This window comes from Amaranthus tricolor, chromosome 1 (assembly GCF_026212465.1).
Source record: "Amaranthus tricolor cultivar Red isolate AtriRed21 chromosome 1, ASM2621246v1, whole genome shotgun sequence".
NCBI lineage: Eukaryota > Viridiplantae > Streptophyta > Magnoliopsida > Caryophyllales > Amaranthaceae > Amaranthus > Amaranthus tricolor.
This window is the reverse complement of record NC_080047.1, coordinates 33,007,830-33,024,700: the sequence shown is the minus strand read 5'-3', so window position 1 is coordinate 33,024,700 and position 16,871 is coordinate 33,007,830. Positions and strand designations below refer to the sequence as shown.

General features: G+C 30.7%; 1 protein-coding gene across 2 annotated transcripts; it reads right to left on the bottom strand.

Annotated features, from left to right (window-relative positions):
• Positions 1–5,260: 5,260 nt before the first annotated feature.
• On the bottom strand, positions 5,261–8,094 carry LOC130814256 (1-aminocyclopropane-1-carboxylate oxidase homolog 1-like). Of its 2 annotated transcripts, none has more exons than XM_057680349.1 (3): positions 7,382–8,094; positions 6,709–7,033; positions 5,261–5,799 (listed from the first exon to the last, which is right to left on the bottom strand). In XM_057680349.1, exons 1-3 carry the CDS (start codon positions 7,933–7,935, stop codon positions 5,524–5,526), a joined length of 1,155 nt encoding a protein of 384 aa, XP_057536332.1. In that variant the 5' UTR covers positions 7,936–8,094; the 3' UTR covers positions 5,261–5,523. The 2 variants fall into 2 exon arrangements, with proteins under 2 accessions (XP_057536332.1, XP_057536340.1); XM_057680357.1 differs by having other exon boundaries at positions 5,261–5,708.
• Between the last annotated feature and the right edge of the window lie 8,777 nt (positions 8,095–16,871).

Sequence of the window (16,871 nt, the reverse complement as noted above, 5' to 3'; positions counted from 1 at the left end):
ACTACCTTGTTGTTTAGTACAGCCCATCATCCACAAACAGATGGCCAAACTGAGGTAACAAATAAGACTTTAGGATCCATCTTAAGGACATTAGTGAGCAAGAACCTTAGGGATTGGGATCTTAAGCTGTGTCAAGCAGAGTTTGCCTACAATAGAAGTCCTAGCTATGCCACCAAGCATTCACCTTTTTTATGTGTATATGGGTAGGACCCCCTACTACCAATTAATCTAACTCATGTTAATCTGAATGACAGGAAGTAAAGGGATGCAGTGGAACAAGTCAAAGACATGATGAAACTGCATAAGGTGATTCAAGAGAATATCCACAAATCTAATGAGAAATACAAACAAAAGGCAGATGGGAAGGACAAGGTCAGAGAGCCACTGAAAATTGGAGACTTAGTCTGGATTCATCTAAGGAAAGATAGATTTCCACAGTTGAGGATAAACAAGCTGATGCCAAGAGCAGCAGGTCCTTTTCCAATCATTGCCAAGTATGGTGACAATGCTTACAAGATTGATCTCCCAACAGAGTACAACATAGCCATCACTTTCAACATCCGAGACCTGCAGCTATAGAAAGAGGATCAAGAATTGAGGTCAATTCTTTCCCAAGAAGGAGGAGTTGAACCATGTGCACAATAGTTAACCCATGGTTCAGTCAAAATTGATGATCAGATTGACCCAACACTAGTTCAAGTGTATAGCTCAGCCCATGATGATAATCCAACTCAAAATCATGAAGGAAACAAGAATAGAGCAAGTCAGGCCCATGTTCCAGCCCAAGAGGAAAAAGAAAAACCAACAGCAACCCCAAACAACTCACTGATCAACAAGGCAACTGCTTGCCAATATTCTAACGACCAGGCCACCTTGCCACACTGCCTAAGCCCTAACCAGACGCACCCAGGCCTGAACCAACCCAAGAGTGTCATCTCTACACATGGGCCTAGTCACTAAGGGCCAAGAACACTACTGATGATACACATAGGCCCCTGAAATCCAAGCACAAGGTGCCCTAGTCAGCTGATCAAAACTGACAGCAATCAGGGACTTAGGCTATTTTCTGTTTTTTGTTTTAAGTAAAGTGTTGTTTGTCACGTGATGTAAAATAGCCGTTAGGATGTAGAAACCTATATATAAACCTCTAATCATTGTGTAATGGATTCATTCATCAATTCATATTCAGATTTTTCACTTCTTATTTTACTCATTTTTCAAGTGTTGAGATTCCTCTTCTCATTGTTCCTTGTGTGCGTGTGTGTTTGAACAATCAGCCATTACAGAAGAGTGTGGAACAATTTAGAGTGTAAACTTTCCATTCATTGAGTGGAACTTAGAGAAAGGTGTATGGAGTCATCCTAATTGGTGACTAAAGCCAACAAGGGGAGACTAAGGGGCCTGAGAACCAAGAATTGGTTTCTTGGGTGGATTGGAGTGCTGAGTGTGTGTGTTTGAGTCGATCAACCTTATTGCAATTAAGAAGGCTGACTGTATGCAAGAGTAGGAGTTCGAAGGACCCTATCTTAGTGCAGAGTGACCTAAAGTCTTGCAACACAACACGTTAGCCTTACCCGGGGGTGATCTCCCGAAAAACCCCTAAGACGCTCAAGTCAGATCGGGGATGAGAGATCGATGAATGAACGATAATAAATTGAATGCAAGAATATAGATATTAGGATAGTGGTTGTTTGTATTTAGGTAGGCTGATGAAGATGATGGTGAGTAGGGATTTTGGCAGAGTTTTAGTATAGTATTTTTTTCTTAGGGAGGTAAATAATGCTGGTTGTATTTATTTATAATAGTAGAGAAGGAGTTATTTCTGGAGAGAATAGGTCATCACTGGTGTGATGGATAGTAGTGGGTGGTTATTTTAGGGTTAGGAAAGTTACTTACTTGGTGACCAAGCAAGGTAAATGAAAAGTTGTAACAGCCCCTTGACTAAGAGTCAAGGCCAACGGAAAGTCAAGGGTTATCAAGGTAAGATCACAATAATAATTAATTAAAATAAATTTAAATGTTACCATAACACTAATATTCTATTGTTAAAATATGATTGTGTTAGTTTTTGGAGAATCTAGTAAGGTAGTTAATTTAAGGTTCAGTACACTTTACTGTTATTGCAATTTTTTGGTTCCACATTTACATTAAGTTTTTGAAGCTTGAAGTAATCTTAGGACTAGAGTTGGTTCATGCTCTTGAATAAGTATACTCCAATATTCATATATTGCTCTTCTTCAATATCCTAGATTACTTTCTTAATATCCGGTCAAATTAGGATTCTTGTAGCATCCTAAATAAAGTGTGAATTCTTTATATCATGACATATTTTAATTTTTGTTTGTAGATAAAATAGGCTTCCTATTTTATGTTTTATTATTAAGGCTCAAGCCTAGGCTTGAAACCAGATATAGTAGATTACTAGCGTTTATGGGAAGCCTCCCTCATGTTCTTTATATATACACCCCTTTGGGGTCATTTGTGGGTAAGTGACTTTTGACCATATTAGCCAAAGTCAAACACACATCTTCTCTCTCTAAACTAAAGACATTTATTCAATATTTTGGTTCTAACTTCGTCCTTAGAGGCCCTCATGTTCTTTATGGAGATTTTGAAGGCATGAACTAGATAGCAATTTCAACCCTAACCAACTATCTCACTACTCATATCACCTTTTGCCATGGTACCCCTAATCATACTAATTCATTGATTGTTTTCAGTCTAGAATTATTGAACATTTTTAGTGTATAATAATCCTAAGCGAAATAATCACTAGGTGCTACAAATAGTAGTGGGACAATATGTATTAAAAATACAAGGTCCAAAAGGGGTTCAAAGGATAGGACAAAAGGGAAATTGAAAAATCGAGTTAGCAGGAAAAGCCGACTCGACTTTTCTAAAAATTGGCCTAAAGCTGACTCGGCTTTAGGTACTGGAAAAATGATTTTGTCCAGCAGGTAAAGCCGAGTCGGCTTTCCTGGGTTTAGAGCAAAAGTCGATTCGGCTTTTTCCTCTAATCTGACTGTTGTGTCTTTACATTTCCTTTGAGTTAATTGCATTGAATTCTTTCTCTTATTCCATATCTTTTCTGATGTTACAAAGGATTAATGGGGAGGAATAATGCTCATGAATACTTAATTATATGGTATTGAATGGTAGTCTTAATGCTTGATCATCAATGGGTGAATGAATGTGCCATGACCCTTTGCTATACTTAGAGTAGTATAAATAGGGGGTTAGAGAAGGATGTAAGACACACCAAAATTTCTGATTTCTTGTCCATGCTTTCTCTTTTACTTGTGTTCTTTCAAATAGAGTTATAAACTTTTTGTTAGAAATTTTCCAAAGTTTATAATTCACCAAACACATTGTCATTTAGTGACATACCCTAAGTACTAAGGGACGTGTTGTTGTTTGTATCCCATTGTGAATTTCTAAGTCAAAACTCAATGCAAATACCTTTGTGGGGGAAATATCACAAAAGGAAAGTGATTACACGCCTACAACAAGTATCAAGTTTTCGGGTAACAGTGGTCGTTACAAAGATAATCTTCAAGTTTATTCTTAGTGTATTTTGTAAGTTTTATTCTAATCATCAGCAAAGGGAAAATACAGATTCCCAATTGTAATTCGTATTTTGCATTATTAGTTTGTAATAAGAATTAGGAACCCCCGATTTTAGACATGAATAATTTTTAAACATGATTTTTTTTGGAGCCTTTGAATTTTGGACAGGGCAAGTAAATTAGTACAATTTTATTCTTCAACTAGATAATTCCTGTGCAATGCACAGTTTTTTCATTTTCATGTAAAAAACGAATAATAATTTTATTTCTTTTGTATTAATCTGGGTTTGTATTTATAATATAATTATTATTAAAATTAAAATCATTTTAGTAAATTTTTTTCAAAAGTATATTCAAAAATAATATAATTAATTTGTACATAAATGAATAATTTTTAAAATAAATAATAGATCAATGGTGCTTTGTAAATTGAAAATTAAAGATAATAATGAATTTGTGCATCTTTGATTGATATATTTATTGCTCCATATTGTTATTTAAATTTATATGTTATATTCCCAACTAAAAGCTTTTAATGATTGTCTCAAATTAATCATCTTTAGCATGTAAGATTTCTATAGTTATTTTTATGCAATGACATCATCTTTACTAAATGGAGGGAAAAAATTTATTGAGAAGATGACAACTCATCAATTTTTTTAATCGCTTATGTCAGCTGTTTTTTGTTTTAGTATTATGTATAGATTATTCTTATAATGGGTGCCCTAACTCATCACGTATGTTATCCACATATTATTTAATGCTTCTATAATAAAGAAAAATATGTCAAACACAATGCAATACTTATATGCTAGATAATCCAAGAACTTTATTAATTTTATGACATATAAAAAGCCAGTTACACACACGTACCAAGAGTTTATGCATCTTTTATTAATGAAAATTAATATACAAGAAAAAGTTAATATTTTGTCATATATTTAAATATGAGGAATTTAAGAATAAAGAAGAAAATGCATCTAAAAGTGAAAAAATAAGTCCCTTGATAACTCGATAACTTGCTATAGTAGGTAATTCGCTAAAAAAGTAAACTAAAAAATAATGTAAAATTAGAGAAAATTTTCAAAATTTACATAAAAAAGTTTTGAATAATAAAAAAATTAGAATTTTTTTAACATTTTTTTCGACATTTTATTTTAATTTATCTTTTTTAAAAAAACAAAAATTTTCTATAGCAAGCCATGCGGTTACCAGATTTACTCTAGGTGAATACCGCCCAAAGTTGGGATTATTCATGGTTAATCAATCAATAGGTGGAATTATTATAGAAAAATCATGAAAAGATTGGATTATTTTAGGTAATTTTTCCTAAATAGTATTGTATAGATGCTACAAAAAGAAATATACCAAAACAAAAGAAACAAAAGGAGTGTAGAAATTTGAAAACAAAAGTATATAACTGCACTTAAAAGTTATCAAAATAATTACAATGTTGAATGTAAGTAAATTACGTAATATAGTTTTTTAGATAATTTGGCTACATATAAGTAAATACCTAGTATTCATATATTGTTCTCCTCTAATATCCTAAATTCTTTTCATTATATTTGGTAAAACTAAAATTGTTGTAGCATATTTATTAGTGAAAAGTGATTCTTTTATTATGACAAATTTTTATTCTTTAACATGATTTTTTTTAGCCTTTTTGAATGTGAAATTTGGTAAGTAAGAAGTTTTAACAACACAATACTTATATGATATCATATTATAAACCAACATATTATAATAAGTTCACATATACAAATTTAAATATTTTTATCATATATGAAAAGCCACCATAGATACACACCAAGAGTTTAAGCTTAAGGATTTTAACTTAGATTAAACTAAGAAGTTTTAACAAGAAATTAAATTATTTCTGATCTACACATAATTTATTTTATTTTCTTAAGACGAAAGATCATCATCAGCAGAAAAAAGATGAAAAACTCAAAGATTAACTTTTGTTGGATTCATCTCGATATTGTTGTATCTTGAAACTCTCAAGTATCCGCTCACCAAGGGGACTAGTGAAGAACTTTGTCTGAAATTCACGTAGACTGAACTCTCTATACACACTTGGATTTTCTTCAGACAACAACTCTTGTATTGGTCCATATAATTTGGGAGATGATAGTAATCCTTTAAGAAAAAATGCCACCGAAACACGAGGTCCAACCAAGTTAGATTTTACTCTATGGTATACACTCTTTAGCTTATCATTTGACAATATCTGCAAATCACAAATATAATTTAAGTTTATAGTTCCTCTTATTCTCTTTACTTGTGTCATTTGATTTTGGCACATTTGTCAATGTACGTTTTTAATCTTAAATATCTGTGCGTGAGTAAAAATTATAAAAAGTTGATATTAATAAAATTTACAATAAGACAAATTAGATAAGATCTCACATGATTATTGTAATTTATAGATTAAAAACAAATCACATAATAAGAGTGATTGATGAATAATATTGAAAAACCAAATTGGACAAGCAAAGCGAAAAAGATTGAGTACAATTTTAAGTTACACATGCACCAAAAATAATACTCCCTTCTATTCACCCTACGTGTCTCATTTCCTTATTTAGTCAAGCATCCAAAATGTCTCAATTGTATTTTGAGTATGTTAACTTTACCCATTTATCCTTATTAAACTTACTTTTTCACATTTTTACACCTACTAATCGCATCTTACTCCTATTAAATTTAAAAATACTATAAGGGTGTTTGGCAAATGGCTGATAGTTGGTAGCTGATAGTTTATTATAGTGGTTGATTTGACCAGTTGATTTTATTAACTGATTTAACCAGCTAATTTTATTAAATGTTTTGACCAGCTAATATTAAACCCGCTGCTATAAGCAGCTTATTCAAAAATAGCTTACTCGTATCAATAAGCTGTTTTAATCAGCTAATTCACCAAACACTAGTATTTGCTGGTTTGACTACCCAACCCCCTATTTATATTAAAATAAGCTGAAATTGCTCAATAAGCTAATTTGTCAAACATCTCTATACTTTTTTTCTTTCATATGTAATCCCATTTGACAACCTAAAAATTCGTAATGTCAAATGGGACATATTGGGTGAATAAGGAAGTATAAGTAACAGAGGAAGTAATTAAAAAAGAGAAATTAACCTGTAGATTATCCCCAATGTTTACAACAAAAGCTCCAGGAATAGGTTGAACATCTACCCACTGATTGTCATTAAAGACTTGAAGGCCACCAATTTGGTCTTGAAGAAGTATAGTAATGAATGAGGGATCTGTGTGTTTACTAGTTCCTATTGTGAGTTCTGGAGCAGGGCAAGCTGGGTAATAATGGTTTACTAAGCTCCATCCATTGCTACATTCCAGCTTTTCATTGAGATAATCTGGTTCAAGTCCAAGAGCCACAGATATGAGCTCCAATAGAATGTCGCCTAGTTTACGTACTTGATTGATGTACTCCCAACATACATCCCTACTCCAATTTGAAAATAGCTAGCTTAATCTTAATATAATCAAAATAAATATAATTGAATAACATAGAAATTTATATAGAATAATTGAAGGATTATATTCAATAAACAATCTAGCAAAAATACATATAAAGTACGTATAGGATTAATATGGTAATTTTTTTATATGCGGACGTTGTTTGCTAAACAATAACGTACGTTTTTTAATTAATGAGATTGGATCATGTTACGCTGATCTATATCTAAGTGGACTAATTAGAATTATCAAATTTAATAATAATAATAATAAACCACATATACGTAAATGACAAAGAAATTTATGTAGAATTATAAAGTAATTAATTAATTACCTGAATATTTCTGGTATTTCTTGAGGATCAATATGACCACTAGAATAAAAGGCATTAATAGACAAACTATCTCTCCAATTAGCAGCACGTGATGTATAAAGATCATAATTACTGTTATACACAAACGTTTTACCAGTTGTTATAAGTTCACGGGTATAAAACTGTTTCTTAATCTCACCATCCAGCTCATGAAACATTCGTAGCCCATCTAACATCTTATCCAAAACATGGGAAGGAATCCCATGATTAACCACTTGAAAAAACCCCCATTTTTGGGATGCTTCTAGAATCTGTTTAACAATCTCTTCGTATCGATCCTTCCGATCAATGCCTTCAAAATCAATGATGGGTACTTGGCGTTGTACATTAGGAAATTTTAAGTCTTCTGAGAGTTCGTCAGATGGTCGAATGAATATACATGGAATTGTTTTTGCCCCGGAATCTACTAATCCTTTTACCCCTTTTTTTGTATCATCAAATGCTTTCAGTTGTTCTACCCGATTATTTTCGGGTCGGAAACCGTTTAACCCACTTTCTTTGCTGATTGTCCCCATTTTTTGTTTTTGGATTTTTGCTATAAATTGTATGGCATAGATGAATCAATCCAGTTCCTTAAATACTAGTATTACCGTCTTGCATATGGAGCAAAACATACTAGCTCTGTTGTGTGGACCAAATTGTCTCAAGACTTGTATTATTATCTGCTTCTAGATGTATGTATTCAAAACAAACACAATAACTTAATAATTATCCAACTTTATAACTAAATTCGATTTGAGTCCATTTTAAAAATTAATGTGAATATAAAATTCGATTGGGAATAGGAAAAGTTTCTGAGGTTATACACGAAAATAAAAATACACTAACATAAAAATAAACAAATTAAGAGGGATCAGAGGTGTTCAATTTGATTATTGGGTCAATTTCGAATTACATGTTTCAAATCGGTTCAAAATTAAGTCTCGTGTCCATATTAAATTTTGTATTATTTTAAATTCATTTTAAAATCGGATCAAGATAAATTCAATTATAAAATCGGATAAATATTAAGTAATCAAATTTATTTTGAACACTCTAAGTAAGGTGTGTTTTGGAAAACCTCTTAGCGGAACATGATAAGGGAATTCCAATTTTCAACCCCGTCCCCAAGTTGTCAGGAAAGAAATCAGCAATACAAAAACATACAAATCATCTCCATTCCCCACAAAATTCTAGAAGCTTTTTTAATTTATTGCCTTGTCAATTTATTGCCCTTGTCAATTTATTAAGTATGGACACTATTTTGTATTAAAATAAAATGTATATTATCAACTAATATCCCCATACAATGTATACAATCAAAAACAAATGTAATCTTACCACTCCACTAGCAACAAATTCAACATGTTTCGAATCTGGACGCTCAACATTGTCAAAGTAGCAAATAGTCTTGTTAATCAAATCCACTACAACAAGCATGTACTGGACTTCCCTCAGATATGGTATGAAAAACTGTGAATCGAAATTTATAGTCAATACCATATTATCAAATATAATATGTTAGGTTCCAAATTAAAGATTGTCATAAATTTAAATATATCTTGCCGTATCCTCAAACCTAATATGCTATTTTACAAACTTCACTTCTAATATACTTAAAAATCTATTTCTAGACTGGTGTAAATCCAAAACTAGTCCATTATACATCCAAAACTAATATACTATTTAACAAAATATTCAGTGTCATATTTTCAGATTTGAAATAAGATAAATCCAAGTCTAATCTCTGATTTCTATAGTTCCAATTGTATTATACTATACACCCAAATACAATATGTTGTATATACAAACATAAATTTATAGACTACATACATACCATGTTGCATTTCTTGAAGTCTACCGGGGAGTAAGATTTCACCCATTTTGTCCAACCACCTATAACTTGTATTTTCTTGTCATCCTGTGTGGTTTTTGGATTGCTATGGTGTATGAAGTTAGAGAGCCAAAAGTAAAACTAAACAAACAAAAAAATTATTGGATATGCCGACATCTAATTTTATAATCATCAATAACAAAATAATTATTCGACTTACACAATGGGATGTGCCAAACAAATAAACACGGACCCGCTTGGAAGGGTTTGCAGCTACTTGATTTTTATCAAGTGCATTCAAATACATAGCCCAGCAATCAAGAATAGTAGTTGCAATTTCAGTTTGGTTAAACATGCTTTGTGCATCCCTCCGATCCATGAAAATTAGTTTTTGGTAAGTACACAAAATCTCCCTGTGTGAGTAATTAATATGAGTACATGACAATGTTACGAAATTGATTTATAAATAAAAGTTTGAAATTCAAACGGTATCTTACAGTCCTTCCATCTCATTCCCTTCAAATATCTTATAGTCCGTCCATCTCATTCAGTATGGAGTAGTCCAACACCTTCATCCCCTTCAAATATTGCATGCAGCAAGTGAAGCTAACTGCACGATATATTATGTGCGTTATGTTTCATGTTAAATTTGTTATTACATTTGAATTTGAATAGTATAAGCTTCACACGTTTTGTAATTAAGAGTACACGGTTTGTTATTAACGATAATCTTTAAAATGAATGTTTGGAAAAATCTAACCTTTAAGTAAACCTTTGAGAAGATGAGATACCAAAGAAACAATTGAATGAGAAACCAAAGAAGAAGCAAGATGATGGAGCTTTGAGTTCTGCGGAAGAGATGAGTTCAAATATTTCAAATGATGATTATGGAAACTGAAGCAACGAAGTTGAAATTATTCAGAGACTGATTTTGAAAACTGACGAACTGATATTTTGACGCGCACAATTAATTTTTAATTCAATTTTTTTAAAATGTAATAAAAAAATGGGTCGTACGCTATTTCACTGGACGAGTGGCTGGATACAACTTGCGGCTTGGGAGGCGTGACAAAGAAGTTGTGTCTGGGGACGAAATTTTTGAGCCAAACTCAACAAATATGGGAGAATAATGATTGGTTAGCGTCAATTGACGAATTTTGTAGGTTGTTGATTAATAAGAATCATCTTTATGTAAGCATTTCGCCAACAAATGTGCAACCTGTTGCACCGTCCCCACCCGCCAATGTTGATTTGAATCCCCCCCATCTACTCCAATCAACATCACAATGCTTCCAACTATTGAGACACCAATTCCTACAGCTTTAAAGGACTTGTGTGATCTTGGCTTGGGTAAGGTGTTCCCCAACTTTCTACCGGCATTTGAATTCGTCACAACCAACATGCAATATTTGAAGGGGATGAAGGTGTTGGACTACTCCATGCTGAATGAGATGGACGGACTGTAAGATACCGTTTGAATTCCAAAATTTTATTTATAAATCAATTTCTTAACGTTGTCATATACTCATATTAATTACTCACACGGGGATATTTTGTGTACTTACCAAAAACTAATTTTTATGGATTGGAGGAATGCACAGAGTATGTTTAACCAAACTGAAATTGCAACTACTATTCTTGATTGCTGGGCTATGTATTTGAATGCACTTGAGAAAAATCAAGTAGCTGCAAACCCTTTAAGCGAGTCCGCGTTTATTTGTTTGGCACATCCCATTGTGTAAGTCGAATAATTATTTTGTTATTGATGACTATAAAATTAGATGTCGGAATATCCAAAATAATAATTTTTTTGTTTGTTTGGTTTTAGTTTTGGCTCTCTAACTTTATACAATAGCAATCCAAAAACCACACGGGATGATAAGAAAACACAAGTTATAGGTGGTTGGACAAAATGGGTGAAATCTTACTCCCCGGTAGACTTCAAGAAATGCAACATAGTATGTATGTAGTCTATAAATTTATGTTTGTATATATAACATATTGTATTTGGGTGTATAGTATAATACAATTGCAACTATAGAAATCTGAGATTACACTTGAATTTATCTTATTTCAAATCTGAAAATATGACACAGAATATTTTATTAAATAGTATATTAGTTTTGGATGTATAATGGACTAGTTATGGATTTATACCAGTCTAGAAATGGCTTTTTAAGTATATTAGAAATGAATTTTATAAAATAGTATATTAGATTTGAGGATATGGCAAGATATATTTTGATTTATGACAATCTTTAATTTGGAATCTAACATATTATATTTGGTAATATAATATTGACTATTAAATTTCGATTCACAGTTTTTCATACCATATCAGAGGGAAGGCCACTACATGCTTGTTGTAGTGGATTTGATTAACAAGGTTATTTGGTACTTCGACAATACAATTTGTTGCCAGTGGAGTGGTAAGATTACATTTTTTTTATTGTATACATTGTATGGGGATATTAGTTGATAATATACATTTTATTTTACTTGTATTGTAGCATGAGGTATTTCACTGATTTTGCTGACGTAATGGGCCATGACGAAGGATCCGAATGTATTACTTTTCCTATAAGGGACATTAAATTTCCATTGACTGTGAACGATGATAGCCTCGACTGTATAATCTACATGGTTTATTTCATTGAGCAATATAAAAGGACTCTAAATATTGATCCACTACACGAGGTTAGTCTTTATTGATATGACCCAAGATATTACGTTTTATAATATGTAGTATATATAATATTATGAAATATAACATCAATTATGTGGTTTTATAACAAGTATGTAATGGGTTAGATTTATAACTGAAAACTCAACTCTCTTAAAATGATGATAATTGAAAACACATATTGATTAAACAAATAAATTAATTACATTTAGTTGTTTAAGTTAGTCCAAAATCATATTAGATATAAACTGAATATTTGATATATATGTTTAAGCTCGAATTATTGGAATATGCTTAAATAACTTAAGTTTATCTTATGGTTAAATTTATAAGTCTTGAAGTCAGTTTGAATGTCTTTAAGATAATTATGTTTATAATAAGTTTAGTTTCGTAAATATATTTGAAATATTTTTATAGGTCCAGGTTCATTAAAATTAACTTTGAAATATTTTAATAGGTCAAGGTTCATTAAAATTTACTTTGATATTATTTGAAATTAAGTTTGAATATATTATAACACGTCTTATGTTAAACGATTGGATATTTTATATTTGAATTTGAATTTAAAATATATGTTTATGATGTTTGAATGATTAAATGTTAAAGTACAAGGTACACATGTTTTGTTAATTATAGTACACGATTATATTTGAATTTAAATTAGTTGTTAAGCTAATTAAAGAGTTTTCTATAAATAAGATGATATTTTAAATTGATACTAAAAATAGGAAATGACTATTTGAATTAATGCTAAATATAGGAATTAACTTGAATTAGTGTTTACACGTTAATTAATCTGATTTTTGCTGAGCTTTCAATATCTTGTATGAGTTCTAACGTGGTAGCACAACATTGGTTATTAAAGACAAATTACAGCACACAATGATGAAATTATATAAGCTGTCAGTAACGTCAGTTTGAAATAAAGCTCAAGGTCTATCCAGATCAACAAAATTAACGGATAAAGCTTTCTTTCTCTAAAAGTAGATGTTGAGGCATAACATCTATAAATACAAGGCTTCATTTCAGAATTAAGGATACACCTCTATGCACCTCTTCCTACAATATTTCTCTTGACTTAAGATCTAGAAATTCTCTCTAAGTATTAATAAGAGTTGTAATTCTTAATTTATCTAGCTCTTACAATTTGTAATAGGCTTAAGTGTTAAAAAAGAGTTAGATTATTTTCATAGTTTAATACGCCTAACATAGAATAATTTTCAAAGTGTTCAACTTGTAATCTCTATTGAGAGATTGGGATTTGCTTTTATTAAAGGGACTTGTAATACGGTTTTTCAAGGGGAAGAACGTGATGTGAGGAGATAGTGAGATCTTCTTGTATGTATTAAAGTCGGATTAATAAAAGGCGTTGAAATCCTACGGGTTAAAAGAGAACCCATAGGCGTGGAATAGGTTGTTTAGATACAAACCTCATTAACATATCGTGTGTTATTCTTTAAAGTTTATATTCCGCACATACGTTACTGTTTTACGAATTGACTCAAAACTGTCCCAGAAAACAGTTTTGAAAGACTCCTCAATCTCTTGAGATAAGCTTCCAGATAAAAATTTTAAACACCCATACTCTCTATTCACCACCCCCTCTAGAGAGTATTAGACCTCCTATCAACTTTCAATAACGTATAATAATATATCATGAATTATAATATTTGGGACTTTGTGTTATAACATGTTACTTTTGGATTTATAGTATCTGATTATTGGCTATATAAGTAGTTGTTAATGCAATTATAATATAACATGTTATATTTTTTGTGTATTAGCTTGGAGACAGGAAGCTTTATAGGGCATCAATATTAACGAGGGTCCTGTTAAGCGATCTGAATCGAGATCGGGACAAGTTGGTGAAATTAGCAAATAAGTTTGCAGATGGCAGGCCAAGAAGAATGGCTGCAATAATTGCCCAAAGGTCTACAAATGAGGTGGGTGGGATCAAGAGGAAAAGAGAGTCCAAGACAGCCCCAATAAAAACTGCACCAAAAAAAGTTTCACCGAAGAAAGTTTCACCTATGAAAGTATAACATTTAATGGTGAAAGTAAATGTGCCCAAACAAAATGTGCCTCTGAAGAAGTTTAAGTAATTTTTAATGCCAACATTATTATTTTCTAACTTTTAATGATGAAACAATAGATTTTGATAAAACTTTATTTTTTGTATAACAATATAAACTTTGCTGTTATAATGTAATCTAGGTTAACCTAGCTGTTGGATGAAACATTATTTTTGGTATTAACATTATAACCCTTGGCATTATAATGTAATTTAATTGTAAGTAAAACATTTTATAGCTTAGTACATATTGGTCCCTAATGTTACACATTTGAGTTATAATGTAATTGATGTTGAAATGTAGCATATAATAGGCTGTTATAATTCAAGTTGTTTAAAACTCCTATATTAATATATTATAAGATCAAATATATATGATTATATAATCAAATATACTATGTTATAAATAAAAATATTTATTATTATAAACCACTGTAATCGTTCGTCACAATGCCAAATAAAAATTATAACATATCAAATATGTTCTATCATAATTCCGAATATATATCATTGTATACCCAAATATATTATATTATATTACCATATATTCTATGTTATAATCACAAAAATTTATTATCAAAATGCCAAACACATTGTGCAGTAACCTCAAATGTGTTATATTATAACCCCAATTAGATAATGATATATACCAAATACATTTTCGCAGAAGACAACTACAACGCCAAACAAATTATATGTTAATATATTATAAGGCCAAATATATATGATTATATCATCAAATATACTATGTTATATATTAAAATATTTATTATTATAAACCCTGTAATATTACGTCACAAGGCAAATAAAAATTAAAATATTAAATATCTGCTATCATCATATATGATTCCAAATGTCTATTTTCCTTTACTTGGGGTTATAATATATTACATTTGAAGTTGTAATATATAATCTATTACATTATGCAATAACCTCAAATGTGTTTATATAATCCCAATTATATAACGATATAAAACCAAAGACATTATAGTAACACATCAAATATATAACATTATAACCAGAAATATTATAGATTATAATACCAAAAAGGTTTTATTATAACAACAATTATAATATGCATTGCCATTTTATTACCTTCATATAGGCATATGGTATTACTATTCCCCTCACATACCCATAATCTTCTCAAACTGTACCTAGCGCCTCCATTGATGAAGCTTAAAAAAAATAAATAAAAAATAATCACTAGTTTACATTTACATTCCCAATCATTAACTACCATGATTTTCTTAACAATTACATATTTTTTATGACGTTTTCATCGTTTTGCAAGTGAGAATTATCCGCATTACAACAATTCTTATATGTGGATTCGAATTCAAGCATCATTTCTTCCATCGTTAGACAATAATTAAGGTTGTAGAAGATGTGTATAATTTATTGTTGGGGGAGAGAGATGAACAAACTCATTCAAGCAGTTACTCAGAAAATTTCTGAGTAAAAGAAATCAGTTTTTTGTTACAAAAAACGCGCGTCTCTCTTCCTTCAAAAATACAGTTATTTTTTTTTTAATTTATCATTTTGAAGGAGTTGGGCTGGGCTCCATAGAGTCGTCTCTAAAAGAGACGGTCTGTCAAAAGTGGAGCTGAAAATTTTAATATAATTATAATCGTTTCCTATAAACTAGAGTTAAATTTATAAAACAAGGATATAAAATGTATTGACTCGAAGAGCCAAATAATATAATAAAGTTCAAAAGATGAGAGAAATCCAAATGTATGGGTTATAATTTAGGAAAATTTGTTATGAATAATCCAACATATTTTCAATTGTCTGTCAATAATTCGACCTTTTGAAAATTTTGCAATAATTCAACAGTTAATTTTAGTTTGTTGCCAATGAACCCTTTAGAAAATGACCTGCTATATTAGGTTAACTCTCATATTCTCCTTCTTTATAATAATTCAACCTATTTCCCATTACTTGTTAATAACCCCACCTTTTGAATTTTTTTTTAATAATCCAATCTTTATTTGCATTTTGTTGTCAATGGACCTTTCAAGAAATTAAATACTGAATTTCTCTTTGCACTATTTTATAATAATCCAATATATCTCATCCATACATGTTAAATCTATTTAATTCCTTTAATACATTTTCTCTTCAATTATCATCAAAAAAATGCACAATTTTAAAATACTCAATTTCTCTTTGGCACTGATTAAAACGGGTATATTACTTTGAAGGAATGTGAAAAACTTACGACTATTATTAATCTGTTATAATATTTTAACGTGTAAATTTCAACTTTATAAAGGTAATATATAATGGGTTGGGTGTGGGGTCAGCGGGTCGGGTCAAGTGGGTCGGTTTTTGAACACCCCTATTTGATGGTATATGTAAGTAAAGACAATTACTATTTATGCAATGATTAACTTCATAAGCTTGGGAAGTAATAGCAATTTCATATAGTTTCTTGAAGGATCCATTGGCAACAAACAAAAAGTAGAGGTTGGATTATTGAACAAAATTTTAAAAGTGGGATTATTGGTAGGTAATGAAAAATAGATTGAATTATTATAAAGAAGGAAGAAGATAAGAGACAATCTGATACAGTAGGTCATTTCTTTAAAGAGTCCATTGACAACAAACTGAAAGCAAAGGTTGAATTATTAAAAAAATTTCAAAAACTAAGATTATTGACAAGTAATTGAAAATAAATTGAATTATTCACAATAATTTTTTCTATAATTTACTGTAACCCAACTAGCTAAATATTAAGAGCGTACAACTATGGAAAAACTTGTCCAATAGTGATCCTTGAAAACATGTATGACACTAAAGTCAGTTAGAGTTCGAGATAGAATGGGGGGGGTTAGATGGTCATGGTTTGGTTTGGCAGACGGTAGAGAAGGGCAATTGG